The following is a 17298-nucleotide window of genomic DNA, read 5'->3' on the forward strand; positions in this document are numbered from 1 at the left end:
TTATCGAATTATCGGACTAGTTCTTATCATTGAAGATCATCATCATTTGAATTGCCCATTCATTCTCTTTGATTTTTTAATAATAATTAAAGGAATGCAACACTTTTTTAATTTTTGTTGTATACGTTGATTTCACTTTCTCCCTATTTCATACAAAACTTGATGGCATATTTCAGTTCAATGTTTATTCTCTCTCAATCATGATGCATTCACAGTTACTTATTTAGAATAAAAAATCTTACTACAGAGAATTTTTTGAAATCTAGACCTCTTTAATTTCAGTTCATTTTACATGTTGATATATTTTATTTTCAATGCTGCCACTTTACAGGCTAATTTATACAAACATATACTATTTTAGTGTGATATGTAAAAAGGTGTATAGCTAGAGCAAAATACAAAAGTTCAATCTTAAGATTGACAAAGCAATACATAAAAAAGGTATTAAACAGGAATATTTTCAATAGAAACAAAGATAGTTTTCAATTTAGGATGAGTATTTTTTTAAACTCTATGCATGATCTTTTGGGTTAATGTACTGTACCTTTTGATTATATAATTATGAAATGATAATAAATTTAAAAGAAATATATATTAATTTTATTTACCAGTTTGTGTTTAGTTTTTACATTTCAACAGTTATTACTGTTATTTTATCTGTCTTTATTTTAAATGCTTCACTATATTACTGCAACTATAATATCTACCATTTGTTGCCGTTTTCATATCTTCATAATTTTTTAATCTTATATAACATTAAAATTTTTCGAATAATTCTTATTCCATAGAAGGCAAAATAGCTGTAGAAGAAGAAATCAGTCCTGCTAGATTAGATATCAGAGTTGGAAAAATTATTGATATAGAAAAGGTAAGACTTATTTTCAATTTAAAACAAGTATAATTTGTAAGATAACTTTTAGTATTTTATACCTGTTTCATTATAATTACCATATGTCCTCAATTAAACCTGAGGAATACAGATGCTGTTAAAAATAAACTCCCATCTCAAACTCCAGGTTGAAAAGCATGGGAAAACACATTAACTAAAATTTTACCTATTTAAATTGTTTAATCTGTTACTCTGAAATATGGAACTCTACAGGCTAATTTAGAGTCAGACAGCATTTTCTTTCCATGATTCAAAAGAACATTTTTGGAAATAAAATTGTAAATATTGTCAAATATGAATCTGGGAAAGTTGTAACTGTGTTTGTAAGTTGAGAACTTGTTAGTGGAAGGATAATTAGGAAAGGTGTATGATTTTGGTTTACATGAGCATCCATTTACAGATTCAGATGTATGAACAGCATATTTTGCTTAATTTTTATCTATAAGTTTGCCATAATAATCAAGTATTAAGAAAAAGAAAATTTTGAAATAAAATCATTATCTATAGGAGAAATTTTCATTCCAAATAAAATACCAATATAAAGGTGCATTTTTTGCCCATATTTGAAATGGCTTCCAAACAGACTTATATCATTCAGTTTAAGCTGGAAGTTGTAAAATACACAAAGAAATTCTAGTGAGGCTGCAACTAGGAAGTATGGAATTGACCCTTCAAGTATTTGTGATTGGAAAAAGTTAAAGGAAAACTTTTTTATTCTCTCTGTATTAACTGAAGAGGAAGAAGCTGTGTGGAGGGAGATGAAAGCAGATCAGAAAAAGTTTGGAAGATGGGAACAAAGATACACAAAAACATCAGGTAACAAGAAAATGATCATACAAAAGGTGACTAATTCATTTCTCATTGTAACTGACAAAGGACAAAGTTGATTTTGTGGCTAATCATGGTTGACCTGAGAAGATTGTCAATCCAACTGATTTTGTACATAATGTTTGTTCAAAAGAAAGTAGCAGCAAAAAAAATCTTATTCCATTAATCATCATCACAGTATACAAAACCTTAAGGCTGGTTCATCTAATTTCATCACAAAACCTCGTTAAAACTTTGTTTGGTTTGACAAGGCTAGCTTGACCACCATAGAAATTATTGGATTTAAGACTGTGCACATCAAGTCTACTGATCATGAGAAGGTCCACTTAACTATAATGTTTGTAATGAAGGTCAACAGAAAAAAACAACCTTACAACATTTTTAAAAATGTTGAGAGAGAAGTAAAAACATATGCAAGTCATATTTGGTGATATTTGCATCTTTGTTGAATGGTTAGAGGAATGTCACAATTATTTAGTTGTTATCATGTTGGAAAAATTTAGTTTTGGTCCTTGTTTGCTGATTTAGGATTCATTTAAGTGACAAAATTAGTGTTACAAAAAAAATGAGCTGAAATGGGGTTACAAATTTGAGCTGTTGTCATTTGAGTTGGATGTAGCAAATACACTCATGCATCCAATATATCTTGGAACAAGCAACTGAAAGAAAAAAATTAGAGAAAAATATGATAGTTAGATGGTTGATGACACACACCATGCTTTATGATTGTTTCTTAGGTAAAAGAGACCTGGGAAGATTTGGATATGAAAATCATACACTGGGAGGACATTCCATTGGAAAGAGATGATTTTGAACCAGAAGATTGTTGGAATCAGGCTCTTGACTACTATGACATCAAAATAGATATGAATGACAATGTAACAATCAAATTGGAAAACTCTGAATCAAGTTAACTATAAAAACACCAATTATTTTAGATGTTGAAACTGTAACGCAAATAAATTCAGTAAATGATTTTTATAATACACAAGTAATTAGGTTCTTCTTTCAATTTTTATCCACTGCTCTTGTTGCAAGGTAATGCCTTAGGACCTGAGATCTTCAAATAATTCCCCTTGGGGTTTTTTTTAAAGGGAAAATTCCATTTATGATTATAAAAGTCATTTTATTTAAAATATACAGTGTAGGGCCATTCCAGTAATGCGTGAATTTGCTTAAGCCGTGCAAAAAGCTTGGATCCCAATTTTTTGGCACTGGATCATACAGACCTGGATATGGCCTCTCAAACACTCGAGACAGGTGTTGACAGCTATCATTTTGGCATTTCGGCATTTTGAATGTCCATGATTGATGTGCTATGCCCTATCGTGGATTAAATATTTAAATGCTGGTTGATAACTTCAAAGAGGTATTTATAGAAGATTAGTCTTTTATTTATCAATAAACAATAAAATAACTTACAATGAAATTCAAATACAAATACAGTATTAATCTGTTTTATCCACTCTGAGTGTCAGCATTATGGAGGCCACCATTACACCGATTCACACCTTACAATGCCACAAAGTTAATCCACAGTAAATCGACTCGTATTTAAAGTACAATATTGTTATTCTTAATTTCAAGGCCATTAATCAAAAAACATTTATTTTCTCATTATTTATTGTAATTTATGCATTATCAAAAAATATTTAAGCCGTGGTTAAGCAGTTTGGAGCCCAATCACCGCGGCTTAATGGCCCTACACTGTACTTTGTATACATTTCATCTAATCAAGTGTATAGATCATTTTTAATAGATAATTTAAGAGTAATTTTTTTATAATGTTAGATATTTTTCATATTACTGAAATTAAATTGTAATAACAATGTGATGTTGTTGTTGTTATAATTAGCATCCAGATGCTGACAGCTTATATGTATCAAAAGTTGATGTTGGAGATGAGAAAGGAAACAGAACCATTGTTAGTGGTTTAGCTCAGTTAATTCCATTGGAAGAACTTCATGGAAAATTGGTTGTAGTTCTTTGTAATCTTAAAGCTGCCAAAATGAGAGGTGTTGAATCACAAGGGATGATTCTTTGTGCATCAATGTGAGTATTCAGTGGTAAAGAGTTTAAGTACCATATATTTCTGTAAATAAGATGGGGTATAAATTTTCGTCAAAGTTTTATAGTTTTAACATATATCTGTCCTATAAGATGACCTAACTATCAATGGCCTATGAATTTAGTTTAGATCAGCAGTCGTCATCTAAATAATTCCGTATATGCTATACATTATTATTATGTCCTATTGTAATTTTTTGAATAAACAAATTTTATTTTCTTGCATCTGGCAACACTGTCTTGCTATTGTTGCAAACATTTGTACTGATTCGGGCATTCGGGTAATGACCTTGACTATTCACAAAAATGTTGTACGGGCTATTCTATTTTATGGACATACCCTACTCTCTATTAATAAATCATTACAAAAAAAATTAGATTGAAATTTATATAAATTAAAATAATTATAGGACAGATATAAAAAAATTGGAAAAACCATAAGACGACCCCAGATTTTGGGGGTCTCGTCTCATGATTCAACTATCGTCTTATCTGCAGAAATATGTCCAGTATTTCAAATATTTTTTAATTATATAATAATTGAGGGGATTTTAATTCTAATAAATACACATTTAACGTAATTTCTGTACACATAGTGAATGCTCCTTTGTTAATAATAAAATGAATTTAAAAAATTATGAGATACTATCTCCAGTTCTCAAAAAAACCACAGTTTGGTAATAAAGAATAACTTTCCAAATAGTGCTTTGAAGTTGTGCCCCATCATCAGGGTTTATAACAAGCATTATAGAAGTAAATACAACATAAACAAAATAAAACCAAAACACCAGATATAAAATGGAAGGGGCACAAAAGAAATTGTTTTAAGTTTTACAAGTATTTGATCAAAAGATTGAACTTTCAGTAAAGAAAACATGAACATTTTGGTTTCAAATGCTCTATCGAACTTTAAAAAGTATTCATATGATATAGTATTATCTTTAATTCTATGGTTACTAATATAACTTGTTCAAAATAAATCTTACATTCCTAATTATTGATTTTTTTTAGATCTGAACCACGTAAAGTAGAACTTTTGCAGCCACCAGAAGGCAGTTTACCAGGTGATATTATATATGTTGATGGTTATAGAAATTCACAACCAGATGATGTTTTAAACCCCAAAAAGAAAATTTGGGAAAAATTACAGGTAATTCTACATATATATAATTATATTATTAACCCCCAAAAGCATATATAGGATGATGCAAAGTCACTTGACATTGACTAATGCTGAACATTCGTTAAAAAGTTTGGAATAATGTAATGGTATGTTAGAGATAGACTGTATTTAAATGTTGATGGTGAAGTGTTCAAACTTATTACAGAAACTATATTTCAGATTTTCATTTCTTGCATCTGTCAAGTTACTTTTCTGAGCAGGATCTCAATTTTCACAACAAAAAATCATCATCATGGTTATTTGTCCTTTAGCAGAAAAATAATGAAAATTGAGAGTTTGAATGAATAGTAGCTAACATTTCTGATTTTACATATATTTAAAATCAGGAATGTTACAATAACCTTATATTCCTTATAACTAACTTATGATACAATAACCTTATTGTATCATCATAGATACAGGTACAAAATAGACACCTGTAAAAATTTTCATTTAATTCAAAGTATACTTATTTCCTGTTATTACAAATTTCAATAATAAATAGATGACGACATTATAACGTGGTTGATTTGTGCTATAAATTCAAAACTAAATTCAGTTAAGTTTGCCAGAAAGATGAAAACTACACAACACCAAGCTAGAATGAATGATGGATCAGATATGATGTGACCTTTCATTCCTAGTATTGATTATTACTCTATAGTTTGTTGAGAATTGAATCAAATTAAGTCTAACTAATTTTTATTCTTTTATAAGTTCCATTTGTGAATGTATCAAAATATTATACTTAAAACTAATCTAAACTTTTTTTTCTATAGGTTGATCTGAAAACATCACTAAATCATGTTGCTGAATGGCAAGGGAATCCTCTAATGACAAAACTGGGTGTAATCACTTGCAAGAGCATGAAGGGAGCTCCAATCAAATAATTTTGATGATATAATAATATATAAGAACTTTAATGCCTTCACTGAAATTATTCAAACACTTCCCTTTGACAATAACTATACATTTTATCGTTTAAGCAATAGGAACAATTTTTCGTTTTAATTATATCATGTAAAATACATATTTATCCAGATTTGAAGTAACTGATTCTGTATCAAATAATTTTGGCTAAAATTTGTAGATTTTTGTATAGATATAAAAAATATGAATGTTATTTATTTTAAAAGTAGCCGGGAATATTGCTTTTAAGACTTTGTTATACATAAATAAAATGATTGGCTGCTCTCTCTCTCTCTCTGAATCTAAACATTGTTTAAAGAAATATTTTACCTTGTGAACTGATATCTAGTTATTTGTCATATTACATATAAGGTTACTGTGTTCAATTTAATACTGACACATTGCCTAAGTGATGTGGCTCTGGTCTAGGAGCACAAAGGACAACAGCCATTATAATACCAATGACATCCTTGTCTTCTATCCAAAATAACATGCATACTACAAGCTTTATGGAGGATGGTACTAAGGGGTACCATTCTGCAATGCCTGGAAAAAGTGGACTTCATTTCCATCATTCCACAAGACATCTACCACTGACCTCCCACATAGACACAATCCGAGACTGCATTGCATATCCTGCATCTCTTTGGGTGCAGATGATAACCATGCCTCTCTATACACACATGACGATCAATCAGATCCAGCTGCAGTAATTGCCACTTGACTACTATAGTTCAATTTCCCTATGACAATAGATCTTCTCTAGTATTGCTACAAAGATGCTCTATTGTCATTCACAGCCAGATATACTGCCTATGATGTCAACCTGATGAGAAAGCCCTCTTACATGGCAAAAGTCTCTGAACAGTGTATTCCATGGTGTTCATACCTTTCCTTGGTCATTTATGCATGTGTGAGATATGCTAGGAAGACAGTTGCAGCCATCACGGATTGTGGGTGAACAAGCCCAACAATTGCAGAACATCTGGTAGAATTTGTCGTAGGACATTAAACTGTTGTTTGATTCCATGCCATGATGTATTGCCTGGGTAGTAAAATCTTTTCAGTGGCATTTGACTTGCATTGCCATTGAAAAAATTTTACTACCTAGTAACATGTGACCATTATGTTGCCACTGTAATCTAGGTTTTAATTTCATCATTTCTTTGCATGTGCCAAATTTCATAGTGTTAAAAAGAGAAATGATGCACCTAGAAGAATAATTTTTTTTTTTAATAATATATTTGAACTTACTTTTAAACATAAAAGATTATTGAAGAAAAATAATAGAGCATTTAAAAGTTAAGAATGAATAAATAGAAAATTGTAACTTTGTCCATTTAAAATTATGTGGAATTATCTATACTAATACTATAAAGAGGTAATGTTTGTAAGTTTGCAGCAGGTAATCTCTGAAACTACTCTGATTTCAAAAATTCTTTCACCAATATTTAGAATGGAACCTCAGGGTGGACATAGGCTGTATATTATTCCGTTAAACATTCATATAAATTAAAATAGTATAAATAGAAGCAGAGTTCTTTGCAGTAAGCCTTAATCCTGTCCATCTCCCGGGGGGATTTCAACATTTATATTATATAAAAACACGTGCATATTCAAATGCAGCATTGTGTCAAAATTTCAAAGGAATTGGTAGGAACAAATGAACATTACATTTTTACTTATATAGCTAGATAGAAGATCATCTGCTTTAGTTCATCCTCACAGAAAAGCAAACTTAGGGTGTTGTACTTGTAGTGCCATCTGTTGGACGTAAAAGCCTTAACCTAGATTATATATTTTAAGATATGGTGTTTTGCATTTTTGATTGCGTTTTAATAGGGTACGTCAAGAAAATGTACACTAAGGGATTTTTCGAAAAATCCCCCCACGGGGAAGTGTTGTGGCTCAAAATGTATCTATTATAAATGTATAACAAGCGTGGTTGGGTCTACTAGTATTTAATATATAGCATGGACTAAAGTTACAAGATGAACTATTTTCAGTTTTTTGACATAACTGTCTTGAAGCAAGAGCAATTGATCAGAACTGTCCAAATTTTAAACTTAAGCCATATTGTGATATACAAAAATAATTTTGAAAATTTTATTTAAATACAACCTAAAAAATACTTAATTTTTGTTTGACTGATTAAAATCATAATATACATATTTTCTTGCAATAAATTAGACTTTTCACTTTAATAACTTATATATGCAGAAAATTGAGACATAACATATGAAATGACTTCTGTAGTCAATTGCAGTGACAGATATTCAATAGAAATAGTTGTTACATCACATCATAACCATTCTCATTTGGCTGCATTTCAAAGTTCTAATCACTGGTGAATTGCAGTTGATTATATCAATAAAATTCAACACTAGCATATTAAAGGAATGATTGAGAGAAAACTAACAAGAAGGATTAAGAAAATATAAAACATGTTAAAATGGCAGAGATCATGAACTTTGAAAATTCAGACTAAACAATTATTTACAGAATGAATGTTTCCTAATGTTATTAACTTATGAATTTGATAGAGGAGCCCAGTTAACTCAAATCAGTTGGGAAAAAATTTTGAGTTAAAAAGTTTCAAATGGAGGTTCAACTAAAAAGCAAGATTTTGTGCATTGGTTTATTGATCACCCCTAATAAACTATCCATACAATATTTCCGTGGGTCTCATTACATAGAATAATTGTGTCAATGTAAACCTCTTGGTGTTGTCCAAAACTCTATTTAAAATGCCTAATCAGATGATTAAGCTACTGAGATGCTTTGCCAAATGGTTGAATATTCATTCCAAACTTTGCACCTAGAATCCATCTGTTTATCATGAACAACTACTCAATTGTTTTTAAAATTTTGCTGAAAACAGGCAGCTTTTTGCATAACATCTGAAAATAGGTTTTTTAAATCGGGAGTCACAGCAGTAACACTGCACCAAGTGGATAAGTCACTGACTAACGATTCCTGTGTGGTATGTATGTGTATGTATATATATAGTCAAAGTTGTTGATTTCTCCACCACAAACATCTAAAAACAATCATCCTTTGAACAAGTTGTTCAGAATTACTTTGTTTTCTCAGGTAGTGTGCAAAATTTCAGGTTTTTCTATAAGGGGGGTTGCCAAAATATAAGCAATCAAACAGTGCAAAAATTGCCAAAAAAAGCTGTATTTTCCAAGTGTCTGCAAAGCCCAATGAAAAAAAAACTACTTGGTCTACAAAGATCAAATTTTAAACTTAAGCCTTTCTCATTATCAGTGAGCTGTTCATGGAACTTCTGGTTCAATGGGTCAAAGTTATGCTAATTAAAACTTTTTATAACAATTTACTAATGGTGTATTAAAAGAGTTCAGTCGGTGACAATTGCACTGATCATTGTTGTCTTGAATCTTGATGTAATAATGCAATCATTGACCAAAAAACAATTAATTACAAAACAGAAACATTCAAGATGTAAACCATTGACAATTTGGATGGCATAAGCACCAAGCTTATCTTTACCAAAGAAAACTCCTAAGAAAAAATTTGACTGTCATCCAAATTGTCATAATTCTTTATTTGGTGCAATTGTTTTACATCTTGGATGTTGTTTGGATTGATTTATCAAAAATCCATTTATTTATTTCTTATATATTATTGGAGAAAGCCATCAGCAATCAAAGTTTGAAGAAAGCAGATTCGAATGGGTTACAGTAGGTCAGACATGCTGTCTGACCAACTGTAACCCATTCGAACCTGTCTGGAATCAGTAAGCTGTCATTTCTCACAACGTTATTTTTAGTCACAGTCACATGGTTCCGTTTTATAGAAAGTTTAGTTTATTCCATGAATGAACTTTCATTTAATCAATTATATTATCTAAATTAAAATAACAGAGAATGTATGAAAATGTGTATCAAATCCCCTTTAGACTTAACATGTAAATTCCTATGCTAGACAATCGGGAGGGGAGAATTATTTTGAGTTAACCAGGTTCCAACTGTATGTTTCCATCAATTATCCTTCCTATTAAACTTTAATCAATCAATCATTTTTAATTTTCCAAATATTTTAAAGACAAGAATTGTTATATTATTATTAGTCTATGTTAAATTGATAAATTCTTTCACCATATCCAGGGGCAAATCTACGTAGAGACTAATACAGGGGTGGCCAAAACTTGGCACATTGGACGATTACAAGTGGCGCTTCAGTCGGTTCCGAGCAACATTGCTAGATTTGGCTTCATTGCATACGCAACTCGGTGCAATCGACCTGTTGACCTTTTTTTTTGCTTGTACGTTACACGATGCATTCGTGTTCATGTACACCACTGATGTCATATAGAACTATTTTATACGGGTAGCTGCACTACAACCGCATTTTTCATTGCTTGTTCTGTGGCAAATCTGAATTTTCGTCTTATAAATTGAAATACCTAATTAAAGGGTGGCCGAAATTTTTCTCCGCCCCGGGCTGCTAATACTTACGGTACGCCACTGCACATCTGAACTCGTCTATCAAAAAATTGGCGCATGGTATGCAAAAGGTTGGCCACCCCTGGACTAATATAACTTAAGCCCTTGCCCCCAAGTGTCAAGGGCCTACAAAAATTGAATTATCATCATATATTTTTAATACTTTTTCACTAACAATGAGCACTTATTGTATAGTAAAAAATAGTTAATAGGTTAGGTTAGGTTTGGTAAAAATAGGGCCCAATTGGACTTCAATAAGCCCTAGGCCCCAAAAAACCTAGATCTGCCCAACTATATCTGTTACATAATTCAACACACACAACAGTTTTCGGTTGCAATAAGTGTGTTACATGTCTGTTAGGCTCACCATTAATTGGTGTGATAAAATTAGGAATGTTTTGTTGAAATAATTATCATATTACTGATTAATAAGTTGGATGCTCATTTATCTCATTTTCTTTTTGGTCAGAGGGTTGCCAAATATAAACAAAAACACAGAATACATTATGATGTAATCAATCAAGCTAACATCTTGAAATATTAAAAGATTGACAGCCTGATGGTAAGGCAGTAAAGATGTTAGCCTACCTCTTTGAGGATCAGGTTGGAAATTTTTTTGTAGAGTCTGTCCCAAACATTGGGCCTGTCAATGGAAAGAGTCCTGAACTAGACAGAACTTTTTCAAACCCATAACCAGTTGGTTGTGGGTCTGAAAAAGTTCTCTCTAGTTCAGGACTCTTTCCATTCTATGGACACTAAGATTTTACATATTTATTGATTATTATTTATTAAAAGATATACTTTACACAGTTAGTACATCTTTTTAAACAAAAAGCACTAGGGGAACATACTAATTTATTGTAGTGTATACTCATGTTTTAACATTTGTTGCAGGGCAGTTTTTTACTTGTACATGATGATAATGTTATTCTAGATGATTATATTTGATCAATCAAAATTCTTTATGTAAAATTGCAATGTCCTCATTCAGGCATATCCTCATTTTGGAGATAAAATTTACTTTCTCACACATTTTTGTGAATTCCCTGTTTTGTCTGAATTTTCAGTGAGTAGATGAGTAGAGTTTTCTTCACACTAGCAGTACTCCATGTAAGAATGGAAATTCTCTATTGTAATTAATAGTGTAGCATTAAATTTAGAATTCATAAATTTGTTACCTGACAAATTACTTACATGGGCAATTGTGTTTCTATGTCAGATATTACATTTTTAGCATCATTTTTCACTTTGCTTTTCCAGTTTCAATCTTCCAGCCAGTTTCATTTTACTTCCTGTAAGTCATGTTTTTCTTCACATTTCCTGCTATAAGACATTTTGTCAATGCTGTAAAACACTTTTTAAATTAAATAGTTTAACACTTGAAATATTTACAATAATATAATTTATTAATTCACTAGTTAGAAAATTTTTCCAGGACTTCTTGCTCAACTTTAGTACCAAGTTGTTTGGGATGATACTCTTAGTGCCCACAGAACAGTCAAAAGTGAAAAATATGTATAAGTCTACAGTACAAGACTACTGGTTCAGTGAAAAAACTAACATTTACCTTGAAAGGTTACTTTTTATAAAATATTAAATTTTTATCTTCTATTGTGAAAACTGAAGCAAATTAATGCATTTATACAAATATGAATTGAATATAAAAATAAAAATCTCAAAAAATTACAGTGAAGTATATTTTCAATAGATTTATTCAAACAAACTGAAAGAAATGCAAAATACTCTATGAAAAATGAATGATAAGTAGAAAGCTGGAAGATAAAATGTTAGCAAAACTTCCAGAAATAGTCATAACATTAATGATCTGACCATTAACAGATATTTTTTGCTATTTATGTCTCTTCATAAATCTTTACATTTAACGTTTCAATTTAAAATATTTCTGTTATAAAATAAAAAAGAGCACTGTATATAATGAAATTCCAGGCACTCAAATTCCTAGTTTTCCTGAAGGGTAGCATCCTAAAACTAAAATTTGATGAACTTGATTTGCTAAATCTAGTTCAAGAAATCATATCTATTGATTTAACAAAAATTGAATAATCAAATAAGACCTATCAAAATTTTTTTGTGTCCTGCTATTAGCAACTCCGTAGTCAGCTTTGTCTGCAGTGATGTCTTGACAGAGAAGCATGGACTGCTAAGAAATGGTAGCATATCATCTTTGCTCCTTGATCTCTTTGGGGCAATGATCATCATGTTAAATGGAAGACCACTGGTACGATATTCAATCCTACCTTTACTGTTGTGCAGCTCATTGCCTCCATTCTTCTTTGCTGGCCTGGGAAGCCCTCTCTTATGACAGTTGGTTACTCCTTTTACTAGTGTGAAGGACATTGATGGCACAGTGAGCATTCAAGATGTGTGTTGTGGTACCTTGGTAAAAGGTTATATTCATTGTTAATACATGGAATTGTTGTTGTTATTGAGTGTTTCCAGTGATGAATAATAACTTATTTGTTCCTAGTATTAAATTATACAGGTAAAAATTAGATTGTATTGTTAAAAAAAAAAAAAGAAAGAAAGAAAGAAAAACATGAGTTTTACAGAATGTTGATTTATTGAGAGTCACGTTTCTGGGGCTCTACTGTATCACAAAGTACTGAAGGTTGCTTTAAACTGTACTATTATTGCATAGGAAATTGTTCTTTTGCAATGATATTGTATTCTGATCATCACCATTTGTTCTAATAAAGTTTTATTAACTCCAATATCACCTCTTCAGTGTGTAAAATTTTTGTCAATGATAGTATATTTTACAGTGGAATAACTTGAAATAGGGGTAGATTACATCCAAAATTTCATAATAAAAAATTATATATCATCTATATATATAAAATTGCTTGTCCTGACTGACTCATTCACTCACTGATTCATCATTGCCCAGAGCAAACCACTGAATCTAAAGAGGTGAAATTTGGTACACAGTTAGGGTACATCATGAAAATGCTCACTAAGAAGGGATTTTTCGAAATTCCACCGCAGGGGAGAGGGAGAAGATTAAGTCTTAACCGGAAAAATGGCTTCTACTGTACTATTTTAGATGTGAATTTTTGTTTTTATCTGTGTTTTAGTAGGGTATCCCATGGGAACGCACACTAAGAAGGGATTTTTCGAAATTCCCCAGCGGGGGAGAGGGAAAGCATTAAGGCTTAACCGTAAGAACGGCTTCTACTGTACTATTTTACATGCGATTTTTTGTTATGTTTAGTCTTCATTAAGTACTTAAGTGTATTAAATTAATAACATTTCAGACATTGTTATAAATATTTTTATATATTTCGATTTTTTAACCAAATGTTCGAACCTTTTTAAATTCAAATTTGTTATTGCATATCAGTTTGATTATAGAACGATTGTAAACATTCCAGAAAATTGATCAAATTGAAAATTGTTTGTTTGATTCTCAGCAATTCTCATCATTCTCGGCAATAGGTGTTATATAACAATTACTATGGTTGTTGAAATACTGAATATAAATGGGGTTTGCTTGCAAAACCTCTGTGGGCGAAGTCGCGGGTAACAGTTAGTTACATATGTAATGTTGAAGCTTTAAATATAGATTGTATTAATGGTTATTATTTTGAATTAAGTCTTTTCTATATTCATGAATTTATAAAAAAGTGATTAATATATGAGTAAAACTACTATGAGGCTAACTACTAACTACACTACTAAAAGTAGGGAGCAATATTTTATAACAACTTAACATCAAATTACATTCAATACATAGTCTAAACTAATATAATTTTTTAAAGTATACAGTTCAAGCTAATTTAGTAATAGCTATTTTTATACATAGTTGCCATTCTTTCCTAAGCACTTTTCCCTTAAGAGCAAAAGTTCATTTCTGAAAAATTTTCCACTTAAAGATCAAGTCATGAACTTTTTAAAATCATTAACTTCATCATCTGAAAAGTGTAAGCAATCAAGATGTTTCTTAAGAGATCCAAAAAAAGTAAAAATCAAAGGGTGCTAAGTCTAGACTACATGCAGGATGGTAAGGTTTCTGCATGATAATGCAACTCTGTAATATATCACAGAATTCAGACTTGGATGAAAAGTAATGGATCACCCTGTGCATAGTCCAAAATTTTTCCCTTATCACCCACAAGGAAAAGTGTTTAGAAAATAATAGAGTAACTGTATAAAAATAGCTGTTAGAATGTACAAGTCCAAGATAATTTAATTTGTTATTAAGTTGTTATAAAAGATTCTCACTTACTTTTGTGATATGCCCCATGGATTCTGTTAAAAAGCAGAGAGGAAAAAAAAGACATTTCTTTCAACAAGATAAATCTGCGCTTTCAGCAATTTATTAAATGAACAGTATTAAATTATTTTTACATTAAAAAATATTAATAAATTCCCTAACAGAAAAACTTATTTCCAACATTCTTTTTAAAATATATTTCAATAATTACTACAAGCTGATTTTCAGTAAATTTTATATTTAAAAAAATAATAATAATGATAATAATAGACAGTAGTAATTATAAGGAATTTTATAAAAAGTAAGACAATAAATAATGGCATATTTAATTATCTGTGCATTTTCAATTTTACAAACAATAATTTTGTTAAGAAATTTATTTTTTAAATGAAAGCTGCCTAATTCTTTTGTCTTTTTTACATGAATTAGCAAATCTAAATGTAATTATTTCATAGAAAATTAATATTTATCTTTTTCAATATTACATAAATTTAGACAATTTCTTGAAAATAATAAAAGGAAGTAATAACTATTATGAATTTCAAAAATAAAACTAATTTCTTATCTTTACCAACATATTTAACATTGTAAAAAACTGAAATATGTAAGGATGATAAACATATCATTTATATTCAAAATGATTGATAAAATATTTTCATAATGTATATACATATTTAATAATTTATTGCCTATGTCCATTCAATTAAATGAAAATAACGAAATTATGTATATATATTTTTGAGAATATGTTGTTTGTTTTCTATAGCACATATAATAAGAAAAATTAATTTTAAAATGTTATATTTTCATTTTTATCTACAGATGAAGGCATAATATGGTGATGATAAAAGTAAAGTTTTGGACAGATGACGATGATGATGTACAATTCTCCAATAACTTCGTCTACCATGGCATTTATGCGATCTTTCGGCCGATAACATTTTTGTTGCGTCCGCAACTAAACAGTCAATCCACTTTATTTTTGGCATTTTAAACAAACTGAAGATTTTTGATTTCTCTTGCAAATTAATCTTATATTGATGACTGCATAAATCAGGAACAATATGTCATCATTAAATAAAAAGTATATATATTTTTAAGTGTACATATTATATCATATTTATACTTCTAAATGAAATAATTCTTGTTGAAAATTACATAGTCTGAATGTAGGAAACTGCCAATTTGAGTCCAGCATTTTGAAATTGATTGGAGAATAATTTTCAACAAATCACCAATATATTTAAATCATGCCATATAAATAAAAACATTAATATTATCTTCTGCACGTTTCATATATTTATGTTCTATTAGCCATTCTATTTGTTCTTTTATCATCTTTTTGGATGGTAAAAACATATTTTTAAGTATTTCTACTAATTCTGTTTGTAGCTGAGCATTTGTAATTCTTTTCCTCATTTTCATTATTTTAACTATTGCCTCCTAGAATTAAAAATTATTTGTATTAATTTTATGATTTTCAAATATATAAATATAAATTATTTATTGTAATAATTAATTAAATATTAGACTATAATTATTGTAATTTGTACAGTAACTATATAGACCACAAAACTTATTGAAGAAAAAGATGTTTGATTTTAAAAAAGCTAAACTTGCTATATATTCATATCTATTCATCCTATATAATGAAGAATATCCACTAACAGAATTGGTATTTTAAAAAGTAGCTTTAACTTTTATAGTGACTGTAATTAAAGTATCTCTATTCAATACTGTCTAGAGAGATTTAACAGTCCAAATGCAACCAAACTTGGTATGGTAACATTTAAGGGCAGAAGACATCTGTAAAAACAAATTAGTACCAAAAACTCACTATTACAGTAGTTTTGATGCTGAAAACAATGAAAAGCAGTTTCTTTGCATGAGCAGATGTCGCAGTGAGTTCTTGATGTAAAGGTGATCATATCTATTAAATATCATTTTTGTTAGCTACAATGGTCATCATCTTTCTGGAACATACATATCTTGTTTAGTTGTTTTACAAAAACAATGTCAATGCTATGGATGCACTTTGGATATTCCATCATTGTAACAATTTACACTAAGGCTCTAAAAGTTTTCAGGAAAATGATCATTGATTCAAGAAAACTGGATGTGTGGGAGGACACCTGGTTGAGGGCACAAACTTATAACTTCACAAATTGTTGAAGATCTTACCACAGCCATTGTTGAACAATCAAAAACTAATGTTACAGATTCTCATAGAGCACATGCAGTGTCATGGCAGTTGAGTGTATCCTATGGTATACCAACTTTCTCAGTGGAAACCACTGAGAAAGTTGGTGTTGTTATCAGTCACATCAGCAACTGTTTGTTGTCAACAGGGAACCAGACTGATATTTTTCTACATTAAACTTTCTTGCCAGAATAAAATGGATATGTCATAGCCAAAAAGAAGATTCTGTGGAGAAGTAATGCACATTTTCACCTCAGTGAACACAAACAACTATTGCATCTGACTCATGGAAATCCTTATGTTTTCCAGCAAGATACTACTGCACTTGCTTAAAGTTACACTCTAGTGAAGATTCACAACCACATTTATCCTTTAAACCATTTTTTTCAAAGAAGCTAGTCCCAATGAGCTTGTAACAGGCTCTGTGATGGCTCAGATATACTAAGAGATGCTTACCACCCAAAGGTAAAAGACTCTATCTGCAAAAAAATTGATAATCAAGTTGTGCAGTTGTCATCACACCAAATTAATTAATATCCT

The 17298-nt window shown here is 30.2% G+C and overlaps 2 protein-coding genes across 2 annotated transcripts in view; one reads left to right on the forward strand and one right to left on the reverse strand.

The window, feature by feature from the left end:
* LOC111638935 (tyrosine--tRNA ligase, cytoplasmic-like) overlaps positions 1-6146 on the forward strand; it is a 25746-nt gene extending 19600 nt beyond the window's left edge. Inside the window, exons 9-12 of the mRNA XM_023384719.1 lie at positions 789-868; positions 3573-3769; positions 4796-4934; positions 5726-6146. Coding sequence (XP_023240487.1) covers positions 789-868; positions 3573-3769; positions 4796-4934; positions 5726-5836 — 527 coding nt within the window. The 3' untranslated portion in view covers positions 5837-6146. The remainder of the gene's footprint in view (positions 1-788; positions 869-3572; positions 3770-4795; positions 4935-5725) is intronic.
* A 9105-nt stretch (positions 6147-15251) lies between these two features.
* Positions 15252-17298, reverse strand: part of LOC111638937 (cullin-5-like) — a 39371-nt gene continuing 37324 nt past the window's right edge. Inside the window, exon 10 of the mRNA XM_023384721.1 lies at positions 15252-16001. Coding sequence (XP_023240489.1) covers positions 15807-16001 — 195 coding nt within the window. The 3' untranslated portion in view covers positions 15252-15806. The remainder of the gene's footprint in view (positions 16002-17298) is intronic.

The sequence above is a fragment of the Centruroides sculpturatus genome, unplaced genomic scaffold (assembly GCF_000671375.1).
Source record: "Centruroides sculpturatus isolate CEXI.00-Female unplaced genomic scaffold, Cexi_2.0 scaffold1224, whole genome shotgun sequence".
NCBI classification, from domain to species: Eukaryota; Metazoa; Arthropoda; class Arachnida; order Scorpiones; family Buthidae; genus Centruroides; species Centruroides sculpturatus.